Below are 17,857 nucleotides of genomic sequence, written 5' to 3' on the forward strand. Positions count from 1 at the left end.
TAACACTGAAGAGAGTGATTCAGTAACACTGAAGAGAGTGATTCAGTAACACTGAACAGAGTGAACACTGAAGAGAGTGATTCAGTAACACTGAAGAGAGTGAACACTGAAGAGAGTGAACACTGAAGAGAGTGATTCAGTAACACTGAAGAGCGTGAACACTGAAAAGAGTGATTCAGTAACACTGAAAAGAGTGATTCAGTAACACTGAAGAGAGTGATTCAGTAACACTGAAGAGAGTGCAATAAAGCATTTGTGTTGCACCAATTTCAGTAGAATTACTTCTGAGTTTTGACAGTTTAAAGAGTAAATTTAAAAGGTCTCAGTTTGGACCAAAACCTTTCTAACTGGGGTTAAATTCAACTCTTTCCTAGATTTACATCAGATTTGTATGGTCCACACAGTTAATAATAATCCACATTCTTTGAAAGAGTAAAAAGGTTGGTGATTGGGTAAAATAGCTGCCTGGACCTTGAAAAAGTAAAAAAAAAAGGTCCCTGATTGGGTAAATTATCTGCTGGTTGCTTTTCTTCTCTATCAGACAAACCCTTCCCTCCGACTGATCTGAAGCTGTCTGAAAAGACGCCCAGAAGCCTCTCCCTGAGCTGGACCCCAGGGCGGGACAATAACAGCCCTCTGTCAGGTCAGTGCTGAGGAACTGGCTTTGTCCTGTTTTTGTTGTTTCAATGCTTCTAAAATATAAAAAGATAGATAAATATATAGAAATAACATCAACAACAACAATAACAGTGATAATCATCGTCATTATGATTATGATATAATTATATATCCATTAATGACTTAATTATTGATTTGACCTTTATCTCATTGTATGTCTACTTGACCATGTCCTCGCAATGGATAGCTTACTACACTGAATTTGACTTTTTAAATGTTTGTATATTATTTACTTGACCATGTCCTTTCTCTCTCTCACACAAACTCTCTCTTTCTGTCACTCTGTCTCTGTCTCTCTTTCTCTCTCTCTCTCTCTCTGTCTCTGTCTCTGTCTCTCTTTCTCTCTCTCTCTCTCTGTGTCTCTCTCTCTGTAGGTTTCTCAATTGAATGTGTCTTTTATGTTGCTATATCCACTTGTCTCTCTGTCTAGCTTTCTATATTGAGGTGAAGGAGGAGCAACATGGCAATGGTCACACGTGGGAGGAAGAGAAGCACGTTGATGCTGACATCACTCAGGTGGAGGTCCGACTGCGACCGTACGGCACATACCGCTTCCGGGTCATAGCCGAGAATGAAATTGGGAAGAGCCACCCGAGTGATGAGTCCGAAGCTTACAGTACCCCACCAGCCAGTAAGAACTCTGAAATCCATGCACATGAGCCTATATTATATCTTATAGATGTTATATTCTATATATATATAAAATACAAAAATATAAAATACATTGTATAGTATATAGTATATATTATATATGTTATATACACACACACACAATACATATATATATAAGTATAAGGTAAATGAATGACCTTTTTCTTCTCTTCACTCTTCCCATAGTACCGGAACACTTTCCTAAACATGTTCGGAGTGCATCAACCCACCCTGACACCTTAGTGATCACCTGGGAGGTAGGGAGCTTCCGGCTGTGGGGCCAATAAAAAGGAAATTCCAGAAAGTGATCCCTTATCTGAGCTGGTCCAGGAAGAGAAAGCTAATAATATGGATTTGATTCACAAGGAACACGTCACAATATTACCTACCTGAATCGTGACACCTTACCTGAGAATTTACTTCAGATTAAAGAATCTGCTTAATCAATAAATATGAATAACGCAGAAAACCAATTTACTATGATACCAAAATTGAGTAATTGTTTATATATTAGCAGATAGACATATATGCTGTATGCTAATACTTTTCTGTTATAAATAATAACTCTGTCTTTCAGAAAATGGACAAACGGGATTATTATGGGCCTGACTTTAAGTACAAAGTGTTCTGGAGGCGACCTTTGGAGAGCTCCTGGCACCATCAGATTGTTTCCCACCACCACTGTGTGGTCAATGACACAGAGGCCTTTACGCCCTTTGAGATCAAAGTGCAGGCCGTCAACAGTCTCGGCCAGGGCCCAGAATCTCCACCACGCATCGGACACTCCGGAGAAGACAGTGAGTGAATAACTGCATTGCATCCTAAAGAGATCATGATGACTGATCGTGGTGACTGATCATGATGACTGCGCCACATGCTAGCTTTCTTTGTCCTCTTTATGACAACCTAGGAAACCGTTATCCACAAACTGTGCTAATCTATCTGATCTAGTTCACATGATCTATAGAGAGTTGACATAAAAATACCGTACCAGACATACATGGGCTGCTCTCAATTTCCCTCTTTCTGGTTATCTGTTGCCCCTCCCTCTGCCTGCTTTATCTCCTCTCCCACTCGCAGGCCCCCTGGACGCCCCCACAGGCATCACGGCGGACCCGCTGAATGGCACCGCCGTCTCTGTCAAATGGAACCCTGTGAAACCGGAATCTGTGAGAGGTCATCTCGTTGGATACAAGGTATGTGCAGACCAGTGGCACTGACACCTGCTGACGTACAGACCAGTGGCACTGGCACTGGCACTGCTGAGGCACCTGCACAGAGGAATAGGGCCAGGCTAATGGCTTTCCACAATTCCATCTCACTGTCCACTTCTCTCTCACTCCTCCTTACTCTCTTTCTCTCTCCCTCTTTTTTGTTTCTCTCCCCCTCTATCGCTTTCTATGTCTTCCTCCCTGCCTTCCTCTCTGTTCATGTCTTTCTTTCTGTCTTTCCCTCCACCTCTTTGTCTTTCTCCATCTCATTCTTATTTCCTGTCTCTCTTTGTCTCTCCCTATCTGTCCCCTTCCTCTCCCTCACCTCTCTCTCTTTCTCTCTCTCTCTCTCTCTCTTTCTCTCTCTGTAGATTCACTTGAAGAGACTGGTCACCCACAGTAGACGGAGGCGCAGGGAGCTTGAGTCCGAGCGGTTGCCAGAGGAAGAGGAAGAGGAGTACAGAACGCAGGAGGTCCGTGGCAACAAGGCAGAGGCGACTGTGGGTGGGCTGCAGTTCTTCTCCAAGTACCTGCTGACTCTCACAGCTTTCAACAGCTTTGGAGATGGACCCCACTCTAAGGCCATTACCTTTGAGACGCCAGAGGGAGGTACGCTCAAGCGTGTGTGTGTGTGTGCACATGTGTGTGTGTGTGTGTGTGTGTGTGTGTGTGTGTGTGTGTGTGTGTGTGTGTGTGTGTGTGTGCGAGTGCACATGTGTGTGTGTGTGTGTGTGTGTGTGTGTGTGTGTGTGCGTGCACATGTGTGTATGTGGGGGCTTGTTGAAGACTTGTTGAAGTCAACTACTGTCTTCAACAAGTCTAAAGGTGTCTTTTGTTTAGGATGTTTTTTTTTGCAAATGCACAATGTCTTGTAAGTTAAGAAACTGATAATGTATTGAGTAAAGGCTCTGATTATCTGCTAAATGTGCTGCTACTGGTGTTCAAACCTCCTCTAACTCTAAGTCTCCATGGTCAACTGCAGCTCCAGGTCCCCCCATCTTCCTTGAGTTTGAGAGCCCATCAGAGTCTGAGCTCAGCCTGCACTGGCGTCCTCCACTCAAGCCCAACGGGAAGCTGAAAGGATACCGGCTTCAGTATAGGGAGAGTGAGTACTGTCCGTCAGTCAGAGATCTCACAGAGAAGACTACCAGTGGATTTGTTTGTAAAGCTTGTTGCAAAACTCTACTGTAAGACTGTATTACTTTAAAATCCTTTTTTATAAAACTCATTTAATAGCTTGTTTAGGTAGTTTCATCATGTTTACATAGGCTGCAAACGGAATTTATTGTTTGGTGATTATAGATTTTCTCATTATCTTTTAACAACCATTTTCCATCCATCTCTGTTCTCTTTGCCTGCAGTCGTGGATGGAAACGGCAGCAGTGTTGTGATGCAAGACATTGATATTTCTGACGCTGACAAGACAGACTTTACAGTGAAGAATCTGAACCCGCACCGATACTACTACTTCTACCTGCAAGGACACACTGCTGCTGGATATGGAGAGATAACCAAAATGAAGGGCGCCACCTTGCTGGACGGAGGTGACATTGCAATTGCAACTTTTGTTCTCGTTGGTTTCAACTGTTTTAAGTAATTTGGCATGAACGCAACACACACCGTCAACTGAGAATTAACAAGGTCCATCTGACATGTCCACAAATTAGATTTTTTTGCACCAAATAATATTAAATAATATGATTTGGTAAGGCAAAGCAAGTGTATTTATATGGCAAATTTCATACACAATTTCATTCAATGTGCTTTACATAAATAAAACTGTTAAAATAAAAGCTTAATAACATGGTGAATAAATAAAGGACAGAATCCATAAATAGAATAAGAACATTATTTAAAAAAAACATACAAAGTACATAAAATAGAATAAAACATTGAGGAAGTAGTGTGTATCTCTTTCGGAGCACTGCACAGAGAACCAAAGAGAAATTGCCCGACAGTATCCATAATAGAATGTGTAATAAAGCCTGACAGCCATTCTCAGATAAAGGTCCGAAACAGAGCCTATCCCTAGACCAGAATACTAGAAAATAGGCCCACCAATCTTTTCGAAACACCGAACAGAGAACTGTAGGGCAATAGTGTGTATACAATCCTTTATACATTCCGCAGTATAACACTGTTATACTCACATAGACCGATTTGTAAGAATCATATCGTTTCATCTGTCTTCACAACTGTCTGTCTTCGATTCCAGCTCCTCCAATCAGCATCAATGTGACGACCGCTGAGAACTATGCCAACCTGAGCTGGGTGCCAGGCGAGAGATCCCGCAACATCCGCTTTCACATCCGATTCATCCGCAAGAGTGGAGGTGGGTGAGGGCGGAGGAGACGAGGGCAAAGCCTTTGGAGAAGAGTGGGCCATTTGTGTCCTACTTGATATTAAGTGCTTTTATTGCATTGTACTTACATAGAATTCAATTCAATTAAATTCAATTTTATTTATATAGTGCCAAAACAATAAAATACATACGTAAAAATAAATACGTAATAATCAATACTGCATAGTACTGATGTTAAACAACAAATCATACAAAAAACATGTTCTAATATAAAAACTCAGTGTACAATTAAGTAAGTATGAATTCTAGTAACTGCATAGTACTGATGTTAAACAAAAAATCATACAAAAAACATGTTCTAATATAAAAACTCAGTGTACAATTAAGTAAGTATGAATTCTAGTAACTGTAGCAGCACTTGACATAAACTGAGGACACCATGGCCCTGGCCTGCCACTGTGAGTTCAGGTGATACTCAGGTGATACTCCTGTGGTCGAAAGCACTCTCGCTGTAACTGGATTTCTGTGTGTAGATGCGCTAGCCGGCGATGAGTGGGAGATCTCAGAACAGCTCAACTCCGACCAGGGCTTCTACCAGTTGCCCAACCTGAAGCCGGGGACTGAGTACCGCCTGCAGGTTGTGCTCAACAACGCCACCTACTGGGAGAACGAGGTCCTGACCAGCGGGCCAGGTACACTGATAAACACTGATGCAGCTGTGCTGCTGTGTCAACACAGGTTCAGAGATTCCTCACACACTCAGCTGTCCTGCTGTGTCAACACAGGTTCAGAGATTCCTCACACACTCTCGTGTCCTTAATGGCTGTTCTCTTGTGTTTTTTTCTCTCACCTCCACTCCTCCTTACTTTTTCTTTCTAATCCTTTCTTTCTTTCCTCTCTCTGGTTCTGTCATCTTTTATCCTTTCATCTCTCTGGTTCTGTCATCTTTTCTTCTTTCATCTTCTTACTTCTCTTCTCTTCTCTTCTCTTCTCTTCTCTTCTCTTCTCTTCTCTTCCTCCCTCTGTCTCTGTCTTCTTGTGACTCCTCTTTTTACCCATCTTGTCCCCTATTTTATCCCTCTCCTCTCCTCTTGTCTTCTCTCCTCTGTACTCTTCTCCCCATCTCTTCTGCTCTCCTCCCACTCATCCCCCTCTCTCTCTCTCTCTCTCTCTCTCTCTCTCCCTCTCTCTCTCTCTTTCTCTCTCACAGAGCTGTCTGAGGTGCATAGTAATTTTGCAGCTCAGGGCTGGTTCATCGGCCTCATCAGTGCCAGTTTGCTGCTGTTGCTGATCCTGCTTATCCTCTGCCTCATCAAGAGGAGCAAGGGGGGCAAGTACTCAGGTAACACATCAAACAGGGGGGCAAGTACTCAGGTAACACATCAAACAGAGCAGGGGGGGGAGTACTCAGGTAACACATCAAACAGGGGGGCAAGTACTCAGGTAACACATCAAACAGAGCAGGGGGGGTCAAGTACTCAGGTAACACATCAAACAGAGCAGGGGGGGGTCAAGTACTCAGGTAACACATCAAACAGAGCAAGGGGGGGGGAGTACTCAGGTAACACATCAAACGGGGGGTCAAGTACTCAGGTAACACATCAAACAGGGGGGCAAGTACTCAGGTAACACATCAAACAGAGCAGGGGGGGGTCAAGTACTCAGGTAACACATCAAACAGAGCAAGGGGGGGGGAGTACTCAGGTAACACATCAAACGGGGGGTCAAGTACTCAGGTAACACATCAAACAGGGGGGCAAGTACTCAGGTAACACATCAAACAGAGCAAGGGGGGGGGAGTACTCAGGTAACACATCAAACGGAGCAGGGGGGGGGGGTGAAGTAATCAGGTAAAACATCAAAAGGGGCAAGGGGGGGGGGGCACAGACTCCACCAGAGAGGGACGTTGCCCTCCTCTCCCCCGGCACGGTGCGAGGGGGGTGGCAAACTCCCCACACACACACACATGTGCATGCCCGAACACACACACACACACACACTCAGTCACTTACACACACACACACACACACTTACAAACACACATACACACACACACACACACACACACACTCATGCACTCACACACGCATTGTCATGAGCACAAATACATGCCCTCACACACACTCTAGATTTTGAACATGCTCTCTCCAGCACACACACACAAACAAACACATTCATGCACACACACATACATTCACGAATACATGCAAACATACATGCATACATACCACTTCAGTTCTTACAGCACCAAATCCATCCTGACAGACATGTTTGTGTCACACCAGCGCTACTGTATGGAGATACCAGACAGTGGCGCCTGTAAAAGCCCTACTCTCCTCTCTATGGAGATACCAGACAGTGGCGCCTGTAAAAGCCCTACTCTCCTCTCTATGGAGATACCAGACAGTGGCGCCTGTAAAAGCACTATTCTCCTCTCTTCCAGTCAAAGACAAAGAAGAGGGACAAGGGGACTCGGACGCCAAGCCCATGAAGGATGACGCATTCGGGGAGTACAGGTCAGTGCAGCCAGGTGTAAGTGCTTGGTAAAGCAGGCATAATTGATCTTGTGTGGACCTGGCTTAGGCCCAGGCCCTCTAAATGGTGATGGCATAATAAAACACTGCAAACAAGGTATCAACACACACAGCAGACACAGAACCAGTTGTTGTGTTGAATATCATTCAGATATGTCTTTTTTTTATCTGGAAAACATTTACATTTTACAATTACATTTACAAAATCAGTACTGCATTCCAAATTCAAAATACTGGAGAGCGTTGTCTGCCCCCTTCCCCTCCTTCCCAGAATCAAAGCTCACACGGGTTGCCAGACTGAGGACACTCAACCTATAAAAGCGAGCGCAAGACAAGCTCAACATTACACTTTGACAATGGCAAGCGACGAGTCCTACACTATAAGAAGATCAGCTGACGTATATGTTTGCAGTGTTTCTATTGTTTCCAAATTCTAAACCAGCTCGTATTAATTTTTTTTGTGTTCTTATTTTTCAGTGTTAGCTAAATACATGGCTGGCTATGTACGTTTGCCAAAGCTAAGCCTGTTATCCCGTAAAAAATAAGCCCATTGCTCCGAAAACACACTGGACTTGGAGTAACTTCTTTCCAGGCCAGATAACGTTCACATCTATTTTGGATTAGTAGCCTACTGTTCTTCCTTGTTGCAGCCCGATGCAGATCTCAGTTATGAAGTGCCCTCACCAGAGTCAAGTAAGGCCAGTGAGGGCTGGTCAGGTGCCGCTGAAAGGAGAGGCAGAGGGCGGAGAGGATGAGCTAGAGAGAGGAGCAGAGAGAGGAGGAGTACAGGTCCTAGTGGTACAAGAGGCAGAGGATCTAGAGGAAGAGCAACAGAGAGACGAGAAAGTGCAGGTCCTGCATACCTGTCAAGTTAACATGACTGAAATCCGTGAGGTCAGTGATTAAAATCCGTGGAAATATCCATGAGCCATCCCCACCGCCCGCACATACACATAAAAGATAACACATGCAAGCATATTGTTACATTTGCAAGGCATTTTGTAAACAGGTCTGGTTCACCCCGAGATAAGAAGTTGTTGAGTGATGCTGAATATTGAAACTTTGTTGACTTTAGTCGCCTGAAACCGCTACACAGACATAGTGACCTGCACAGAGCATAAGATTTAGTGAGATCCGTGCGATTCAGTCACGTACGTGAGACATGTTGAAAATTCATCAGTCTCGCAGACTAAAAACGAGACTCGACAGGTATGGTCCTGGTCCAAGACACAGAGGACAATGAGGAAGAGCCAGAGGAAGAACAACAAAGAGAGGAGAGAGTGTTTAACGCTGAAAAATTTGACCGCATCCATTTATTGGCACAAAATTCAATAAACTATTCTAAAACATAGATAGCAATACATTAGCGTGTACTAGCATTTCCCAGCATTTCAATACATTAGCGTTTTCTAGCATTTCTTTTAGATGCATCTCCAACATTTACTCGCATCTCTGGTCATGCAGCTTTCTAGAAGAAGGCAGAATCAAACATTATCTCTGTTGGTCCAGTTTGTTTGCTTACTTCCATGTAATCCATCCATCGTGCGCTGTGTTCGTGTTCTTGTCTGGCAACCCGAGGTGTCAGAATGGTACTGGAGAATTGGGCATTGTGCAGAATCCCACTCCGGAACAGACATTTTAAAAGGAGAATATACTGGCTGTAGCACTGTGGTCGGAGAAGCCAGTATTTCAATGTTTTAGCATGTTTCATTAGTTTCTGATGACACATCATATTACTTTAATACCTGCAGTATTACATACTGGTCCTTTAACTCAAGCTGCATACTCAGCAACAACTTGCTATCGAGTTTTGTTGTAAACCTGTTTGGGTGCATGGTCAACCACTAAGTGAGCCCTGCAACTTACTGCAGTTCAAAAGGGTCTGAATGATTAAGTGATCATGTATTTACATCATGTGTCCATTCCCTTCAATGCTCTCACATGGCAGATCGTTGGAAAGGTATGTAATAGTACTTAGTCTCTCGCGTCACCATCTTACAAATTGTCACATATATTCTGTGTAAAGTTTGTGTGAGAGTGTCCCTCGTTCTTCAATTCTTCAGTTTAATTTCTAATATTCTCTTTCTCTCCCTCTCTCTATCTTTTTTCTCTCTCTCTATTTTTCCTGCCTCCCTCTATCTTTCCTTTCATTTTTTTATTCCCCACCCCCTCTCTTTCCCCCTTCTCTTTCTCTCTCTGTTTCTTCTCTCACAGTGACAATGACGAGAAGCGTACGGTGAGCCAGCCCTCTCTGTGTGTGGAGAGCAAGCTGGGGAGCGAGGACAGCCTGGCGGAGTACGGTGACAGTGTCGACATCCAGTTCAACGAGGACGGCTCCTTCATCGGCCAGTACAGCGGCCGCCGGGATGTTCCTACTCAGGGGGGCCACGAAAGCTCCGGAGCCACCTCCCCCAACAACATGCCCCCGCAAAGTATTAGTTTCAACAACTCTGTGACTGGCATCCTGGACCGTTCGAATTAGACAGGTCTTGGGACAACCAGACGTTCTCATACAGTTACATAACATAATGTCCACCCCCTAGTGGTGAACTGAGGGACTGACACACACAAATCCATTGACTTTGACGTACCAAAATGATCCGATGACACTGCCTGAGTCACATTAGTTCTCATTCTCTACACTACTCTAGGACTGACTGCCAGTAAGACATAAAGGGACTGCATGTCCATGATTCCAATTTTACTGCCTGTGATGTCATTTCAAACTGACAGACTCATAAACCTGACACACACACACACACACACACACACACACACACACACACACACACACACACACACTTACAAACACACAGTCACTCACATTCAGATAAAGGGATAAGTGACATATGCCTATACCATGGCATCTACCCAGTAGTCACTGGACATAACTTTCACGTGCAACATTCCACCTTTGCATAATAAGATGACGTATCCTGCAAACTGTTTACAGGGCTCGCCTGTCTCTCTCCGAGTTTACAGACGTGTGTTGCGTGAGTGGCGTCTCAAACCCTGTGCTCAACCTGTCCTCACTGCCTCCTTCCCACAGTAGCCTGGGTACTCTCACCAGTGTTCACTGGAGAGCTCCATAGTTAAGCATATAACCAAGTCTCAGTGTTTACCACTCTATTGACTGAAAGGACCAACTTGAGGAGGACAGGAGCTGGACACAGGGGGAGGGAGAGAGAGAAGGAAGGAGGGATGAATGGGTGTGTAGCGGGAGAGAGGAGAGAAAAGGCTGAGTCCTCTGGTTCAAAAACGACATATGTACATGATCAGAATGACCAAGCTGAAGACAGGGATAAAGTTTATACTAAAGGGAATAGAATGAGAGCAGTTTCCTTTCTTACCTTTTTTTTTTTTTTCTTTCTTTCTTTCTTTCTTTCTTTCTTTCCTCCTTTCATTTTCTTTCTTTTGTTGCCCAAAGAGTCTCCATTTATGGCAAAAAAAACGCCATATATTGTATGTCCTAATTTAATCATGATATTTTTGTGTGATTTGTGCTTTTATTTTTGTAGAATTGAACATTTAATATATCATGTTGGTTATATGAATGGTTTTATTACAATGAAATGTTCTTTGTTGCTTTGCCTTTGTGCTTTTTCTCATTTTTTGAGTTATTGTATACATTTTATATGTGTGTGTGTAGATACAGTGTGTACCTTTCTTTACAGTCTGTCCTTTTGTGCCTATATGGAAGAACCAGAACCGGGCCATTTGAACAATTCTATCTTATCAGATATTTCCCTACATGCATAGAAGATTATTTGTCAGATATTTCCCGACAGAAATTGAACAAATGTTCTGTTTTCATTTGTGACATCTAAACTTAACTTTTAATCTTCCATACGGGTGTTGTACTACTACTTGTGAAACCTTTTAATCAGGAAGCGTAATCATTCCATCATTGCCAGTGTACTGTTGCTATCATGAGCTGATCCTTGTGATTCTGTTTATTTAAAGTCACAGTGTTCTCTATGCCTTATCTAAAAATTGTCAGTTCAAAGTTGTCACTTAGCAACCCAGTGGTTGCTGTTACACTTTTGACAAATGGTCAAGTTTCTTTTTCAAGTCTCCAGTCGTTGTGGTGTCGCTCCTGAGCTGTAACTCTTTTCCGTGGCCATCTTTCGCTGTCTCGTGTGGCATTTTAAACACCAGTGAACGTTTACTCTCCTACGTATATTACTCCAAGACTGCAGGCTATCTCTATCTTACTGCCCTGTAGTGCTAAAGCTGTAACAGTATTAATACTGCCCTGTAGCGCAAAAGTAATGTATTGCCTTACAAAAGAGTTTTCATGTGGCTACTAATCCTTATGAATGCTTCTGACTAACCCATTACGTCATTCGTTTGCGTAACGTAAACATGCACTTGCATTTGTGTCAACTCAATCGCAATGGTGCAGGTTCAATCCTATGGACAATGTACTAGTCATTAATACACACACATAAACAGCGATGTCGGTCAATCAATACATATCTGGCTCTGTAAAGGCAACTGTGATACTCCAGTTAATAAGGTTCTTTTTCAATCCATATTAATCCTACTGTCGTTAAGGTCATACACGTTTTTGTGTGAGCAATTCTGACTTCATGTGCAAAACCAATGAAATTGCCCATGCTTGACAAAAACAGGTGTCTTTTAACAATGGTCGATGTTGAATTTTTTAGCTCATGCCAAACCCCAATACAAAATTTGGTCTGTTCAGAAAAAAATCTCAAACATGGTTTGATTAATGGCAGTGAGGTCGTTTTTGCTTTTTTAATGAAGGAGACTAAAGGAGAATAAAGGGAGGGGAGGGACGAGAGAACGAAAGATGAAGTGTCACTTTCTGAATGTAAATAAACCTTAACGATTGTCATTTGGCATTTCAATTATTTTACAGCAGTATATTTCTTTTCTTATTTTTTTTTATACCTACACTCATGTTTTTAGAGTTTATTTATTGATATTTCAGTGTCACCAGACTATTTGAATTTCAATCGTTTTTGCCTTGTAGTAAAAATAGACGAATAGAAAGAATAGAAAATAGTGAAAAAAGATAGAAAAAAACCTCCCCCCCATCCCCAGTCATTTTACCATAAAAGATAAGTAAACCATCACAAGCAACTGTCATGAACAAATAACTTTAAAAAATAAATAAAAATGATAAATGAACCAATGCTGAATATGAATGAAGTGCATTTTATGCAAGGTCTTTAACGAGTCCGGAGGGGAAGAGAGAGCCTGCAAGGAATGGCGAACCCATGGTAGACTCTTGCAGCATGGGGATAGAGCCGTCACTGTAATGCTGTAATGCAGTGTAATGTTTTGACAGTGAACCCATCCATATGTCTTGCGTTGTGGGCAGCGAGGCTTTACGGAGCTGTCCAGTGTTATTGTGAGGCATGCATTATGACACATGCAAACTACAAGAGCGCTGTAAACAAAGCTTTCCCTCATGCTCCCCAGTGATACCCTCACCAACGACCCACTGGTTACAGTCAGATGCATGATAAACAAAAACACCATAGATTCAGTCAATATTAATGTAGCTCTCAAAAGCATTTTAAAATATATTTTCATATGATGTGAATTTGTTATCCCGAACCGGTGGGTCTTTGGTGCACTTTCAATTCTGAAAGGGCCAGGTGTTGATCTCTGTGGGATGCCTTCGCTGCTCTCCCCTCCCTTCCTGACACAGTTTTTTCTTTTTGGTATGTTGATACTGTATGTAACTTTCTTCCTATTGCCGCCTTGTTTTTTGAATATAAACACAGAAAAAAAGACAATAAAAAATGGTTGGAATTAAAATTTTAAAAGAATAATGACAGCCTCTACGAACCACAGATACAAAATGTCTGACAAGAGATTACAGGGACAGAGGGACTAAGACAGAGGCTGTGGTGAAAAAAAGAGTTTGGGTCGGGAAACTGGTGATGCTGCCACAATGGTGGTGACTGATGTTGGGAGGAACCAGTTTGTTGTGGGGAAAGGGGAACACAGGTGGCCTGTTTGCCCCTGTAAGTGTGGCCTGTTTGCCCCTGTAAGCGTTGCATCCGGTCCTGGGTGGCATTGTACCTGCTTATTGCATCATGTGCTGTATCAAAATACACAATAAACTAAATAAATGGAATACGCAAACCCTCAAACTTGGCTTTGGTTTTTAATACTTAGATAAAACTGTGAATTTGTCATGTGATAAACTGTAACTTGCAGAGGCCTTCAGATATTACATTTCTTTTCCTGTATTATAAGTACCCGGAGCCCCCTAAGGGTGATAGTGAGAATTACCCGCAGGCCACTGTAATGTTTCCTTTTAGTGAGAACCTCTCATTCTCAAGTATTTGTGTACTTTCGTTGATTACATAGCCAATGCTTATCATTAAGCCGTAAAACTATATCTGCATATTTAATTCCAAGTTCAAAGACAGTCAAATTCTATGAGCTGATCCATGTCGTTGCCTTGCATGTTAGAGGCAAATACACCAGGAGCAGTGGGATGGCAAAAGGTTTGTGAGGTAATTCAAAATATAGGCTATTTGTTTAATTTTAATTTTTAAAAGTTTTAAAAGTTTTTTTAATGTTTTCCCCTCTGGTGTGGGCGAGACCTAATAGAGTGTGGGAGTCGTTAAGCTTGGTGGTGCTAATGCCGAAGCGATCTCTTGTAAACCACATTTAAATTTCAAATAAGGTAAACAACTATCCCAATCATGATTTTCTCTACTAGTCCCTCCAGGGTGGCTTCACATCAGCCTTGAGTTGGCTGGTTGATGGTGGTACACAACTAAGGTGAAGGCACCCATCCACTAATAACATAGTTGTGTAGCTAGCACTCCCAGGTAAAAACAAAGTGTATTTTAGTGAACTAAAAATGTACTTTAATACTATAAATATATATAGATATATATATATGAAATAATTGTGTATATTGAAGTACATTTCTAGCACACTATTGTTTTTTGTGTATAACTGTAATAAATATATATTACAACTGTACTAATTACAAGCACATTTCTACCTCAGTAGTACTTCAGTGTACTTAATATAATAATAATAATTGGCACTAATACGAGGTTTGGTGTATTCACATAAAGCATACTACCCCAGAAATATACGGAAGTGTTTTATTAGTTACTGTGTGCTTCGAATGCTTCGAATGCTAAAGCCTAAATTCAATTCTAGTGGATTTTCATAGGTTTATGCTATCATCAAGTTCAATTTCAGTGGGTTTTCTAAACACTCAGCGCCAGAGCCCAGTGAATTCACTAAGATCAAGTGGTAAACCTCCTACTAAAAGAGCCCTATGGCCTTGTTTTGCTAGGAGACTGAAGTCATAGGGCCCTGCTATGAGGTTAACCACTTAATCGAAGTTAACTCACCCAGGTTTGTCACTAAACCACACCTGGAAAACCCCTTTAGGTAGTACTAAATGACACAGACGTTACACCTTTCATGGAACCATTTCATCTCTCTCTCACACGCACACAAACACACGACATTTAATCAAAATAGCTCACGGTATGCTAAACCGACTTCATGACATCAGCTTCCAACTTATCACTGTTAGACGGACACAAATATGCATTGCATTCACATCGTGAAAACGTTTATTGCATGAGTATTATGTTCCTATATAATTCATAACGTATCAAAACAATAAATGAGCCAACAACCTTAATTCGATGAATTACGCACCGGAGCCGCTCAGCCTTGCGTTTCAGCGCCCAATCACAATCTATTTGACATGACTATGCCCGTATTACCTACGTTGTTCCCGTGTTCTGAATGCGGCCCAACAACTAGGGCTACGTTATGCCTCACTATGGAGCCAATTAGTTTCAAAGTTTATGGCACTATGACGTACCAAGGCGGATATGATAACCTAGCAGATATAAAACCCACATTGGGCACATCATATAGTCTCTGAAATGATGCTGATAGTTTGTTTACATTTGAGTAGTGACGACTGATGGAAATCGTTATAATAATAATCAATTGACGGCGTGGAGCATGAAATATCGGTGGTCCCGCAGGAGTGGGTTATTCGTGAGAGACTCCTGCAGTAACGCACATCAGCAGAGATGTTCATGGTGAGTAGGCTACCCCTTTCTCAGGTTTGGCTACACACGGCGCAAATATTTAAAATATCAAAGCGATATCAGGTCTCATTTAAATACATAGCAATATATAGTAATGGATTTACTCTCGTATCTTTTGGTGCATATTGAATCGTGTCTGGTGTGTATGCTAACAGTAATTTGTCTGCGCTGGAGATTTACGTACAATTTACGCAACTTTTATCTTATGTTTTGTGCTCCTCTCTTGCAGTTCTACGTTGCGGTCTCCTTCGCAGCTCTCTCAGCTGTGCCATCCTCTGGCCAGCACTCGGCTCAAACATATCCCAGGAAAGATGCTGAGACGGGGGTGCCAGTGACCTGTGATCAGTGTCCCCCGGGGACGTGTGTTGGATCCCACTGTTCAAAGCATAAGCCCACCCTCTGTCTGCCCTGTGGCAAGTCTCGTTTCACGGAGTACTGGAACCACTTAGAGTGGTGCCTGGTGTGTGATACCTGCACTGAGGGCCAGGAAGAGGTTCATGGCTGTAACGCTACACACAACCGTGTGTGCCGCTGCAAGGAGGGGTACTTCTCCACCTTTGACTTCTGCCTGAGGCACGCCGTCTGCTCACCAGGGAAAGGAGTACAAACCGCAGGTAAGACACACACACACACACACACACACACACAGACACCTGTCACTCACAGACCTCTCATACACACACATACACCCATGCTGCCTGTCAGGTGTTAAATAGTTCATGTCCTGGTGACACACACACAAATACACACCCATGCTGTGTTAATTGGTCATGGTTAAAGTGTCAATGGTTCATGTCCTGCTGAGTCACAAGCTGTTGTTAACGGGGGCCGTGGTGTGTGTCAGGAACGCGGGAGCGGGACGTGGAGTGTGCGCAGTGTGTGGAGGGCTTCTTCTCCAACGTGTCCTCCAGCACTGCCGCCTGCCAGCCCCACTCAGGTTGTGCTGACAACCAGACGGTCATCCCTGGCAACAGAGATCACGACACCTTCTGCTCCTCCTGCAAGGCCAACAGCGTCCACCCACAAGGTGAGTGCACTCCAGGCAGATAGAACCCATAACGCCAGCACGGCTCCACCGGTCCACAACCGGCTTTCCTCTGAAGCGGGTGTTGTCCACAGCCAGTTCTGCTCTTGCATGGGTCTGGGCCACGACCGGCTTTAGTCTGGTGCGGGTTCATTCGGTACACATACAGCTTAGCTAGATTTAGGCTGTGAGTGAAAGCAGTAGGTGCTTCACTTTAAAGTTGGTGCTCATAGTAACAAAAGTCATAATTGTTGACCACTTTAAGTCGTAGTTAAAGTTTTTGCTATGTATGGCAGTCACTTAAGAAACCTGAGGCATGAGACTGTCCGTGGTGTTAGCCATGACATTAGTGTCTGAGTGTGTGTGTGTGTGTTCCTCTTTCAGACATTAAAGTGTGTAACCAGGAGATGGTGCGGTTGGTTCTGGACCGGCTGCACTCGGACAGGCAGACCCAGAGGCTGCTGCGGGTTCTGAGACGTGTAAACCGGGTGGGTTCCGCGGGCCTGGGGCTGCAGGAGCTGCTGGATGTCCTGATTGCAAAGAAGAGCCAGTCAGGCCCGGAGGTCCTGCTGGACGTACTGGACCGAGCCCGGCTGCTCCGTTTACATCACGACATCACCAAATGGTTCACAGTGCATTGCTCCATATAGCACAGCCTCCACCTCATTCACTATGTGTATAAAAGATTACATATTTAATGCATAACAAAGGTTATAGTTACATAGTTTATTTATTTTTTGTATGCAGCAGAGAAATAATATATTTCACTCCATAATTACATATAATGACAGGGAAATGTTTCATTTTTTTAATATGTTTTATTCACACATATATATATACCAGTGTTGCATACATAAAATGATGGTTAAATGTCTTATTAGAAATATTATATATATACATTTAACCATCATTTTATGCATGCAACACTGGTTTGATGAAGTTCTGTGTTTAAAAGGCCTGTCTCCACTTCGAGGTGTGCACCCTCTGAAGGTTGAGTTAACTCTTATTGGTGAATTATGCCCATGAAGGAATCAGAGGTCTTGTGTTTGTGTTAAAAAGGCCGGTCTATACTCGAGGTCTTGTGTTTGTGTTAAAAAGGCCTATCCATACTCGAGGTTTCGAAGAACTATGGAATTATAGAATCATGAAGAATTTTGCTGATACCAAAGACTCTGCCGGGAATCATTATTTTATTAGAGAAATTTTGACCACATTAGTCATATATATATTTTGAATAAAACCTCTAAGTAAGAGTTCCACTGCATCCCTGTCTGCTGCCTCTGTCTGTCTCTCTCTGTCTTGCCCCGTCAAAGTTGTCTCACGTCAGGTTTTCTGATGTATGATGTATGCCATCTATGGTGCTTTTCATGTTGCGT

At 42.9% G+C, this 17,857-nt stretch overlaps 2 protein-coding genes across 4 annotated transcripts in view; both read left to right on the forward strand.

Annotated features, from left to right (window-relative positions):
• The window catches only part of LOC105900108 (neural cell adhesion molecule L1.1-like), a 94,238-nt gene extending 80,731 nt beyond the window's left edge, over positions 1-13,507 (forward strand). For 2 of the 3 annotated variants that reach the window (XM_031566890.2, XM_012827361.3), the window contains 14 exons: positions 542-643; positions 1,109-1,309; positions 1,516-1,586; positions 1,907-2,126; positions 2,410-2,525; positions 2,912-3,149; positions 3,523-3,645; positions 3,902-4,084; positions 4,756-4,872; positions 5,376-5,534; positions 6,053-6,184; positions 7,286-7,358; positions 9,325-9,336; positions 9,591-13,507. In XM_031566890.2, coding sequence (XP_031422750.1) covers positions 542-643; positions 1,109-1,309; positions 1,516-1,586; positions 1,907-2,126; positions 2,410-2,525; positions 2,912-3,149; positions 3,523-3,645; positions 3,902-4,084; positions 4,756-4,872; positions 5,376-5,534; positions 6,053-6,184; positions 7,286-7,358; positions 9,325-9,336; positions 9,591-9,858 — 2,015 coding nt within the window. In that variant the 3' untranslated portion in view covers positions 9,859-13,507. The remainder of the gene's footprint in view (positions 1-541; positions 644-1,108; positions 1,310-1,515; positions 1,587-1,906; positions 2,127-2,409; positions 2,526-2,911; positions 3,150-3,522; positions 3,646-3,901; positions 4,085-4,755; positions 4,873-5,375; positions 5,535-6,052; positions 6,185-7,285; positions 7,359-9,324; positions 9,337-9,590) is intronic. The other variant, XM_031566891.2, reaches the window with a different exon arrangement.
• Positions 13,508-15,439: 1,932 nt separating this feature from the next.
• On the forward strand, positions 15,440-17,131 carry LOC105900109 (tumor necrosis factor receptor superfamily member 6B-like). Its single transcript, XM_012827362.2, has 4 exons — positions 15,440-15,448; positions 15,687-16,071; positions 16,302-16,484; positions 16,866-17,131. Exons 1-4 carry the CDS (start codon positions 15,440-15,442, stop codon positions 17,129-17,131), a joined length of 843 nt encoding a protein of 280 aa, XP_012682816.2.
• Positions 17,132-17,857: the final 726 nt, after the last annotated feature.

This window comes from Clupea harengus, chromosome 4 (assembly GCF_900700415.2).
Source record: "Clupea harengus chromosome 4, Ch_v2.0.2, whole genome shotgun sequence".
In the NCBI taxonomy this organism is placed as follows: domain Eukaryota; kingdom Metazoa; phylum Chordata; class Actinopteri; order Clupeiformes; family Clupeidae; genus Clupea; species Clupea harengus.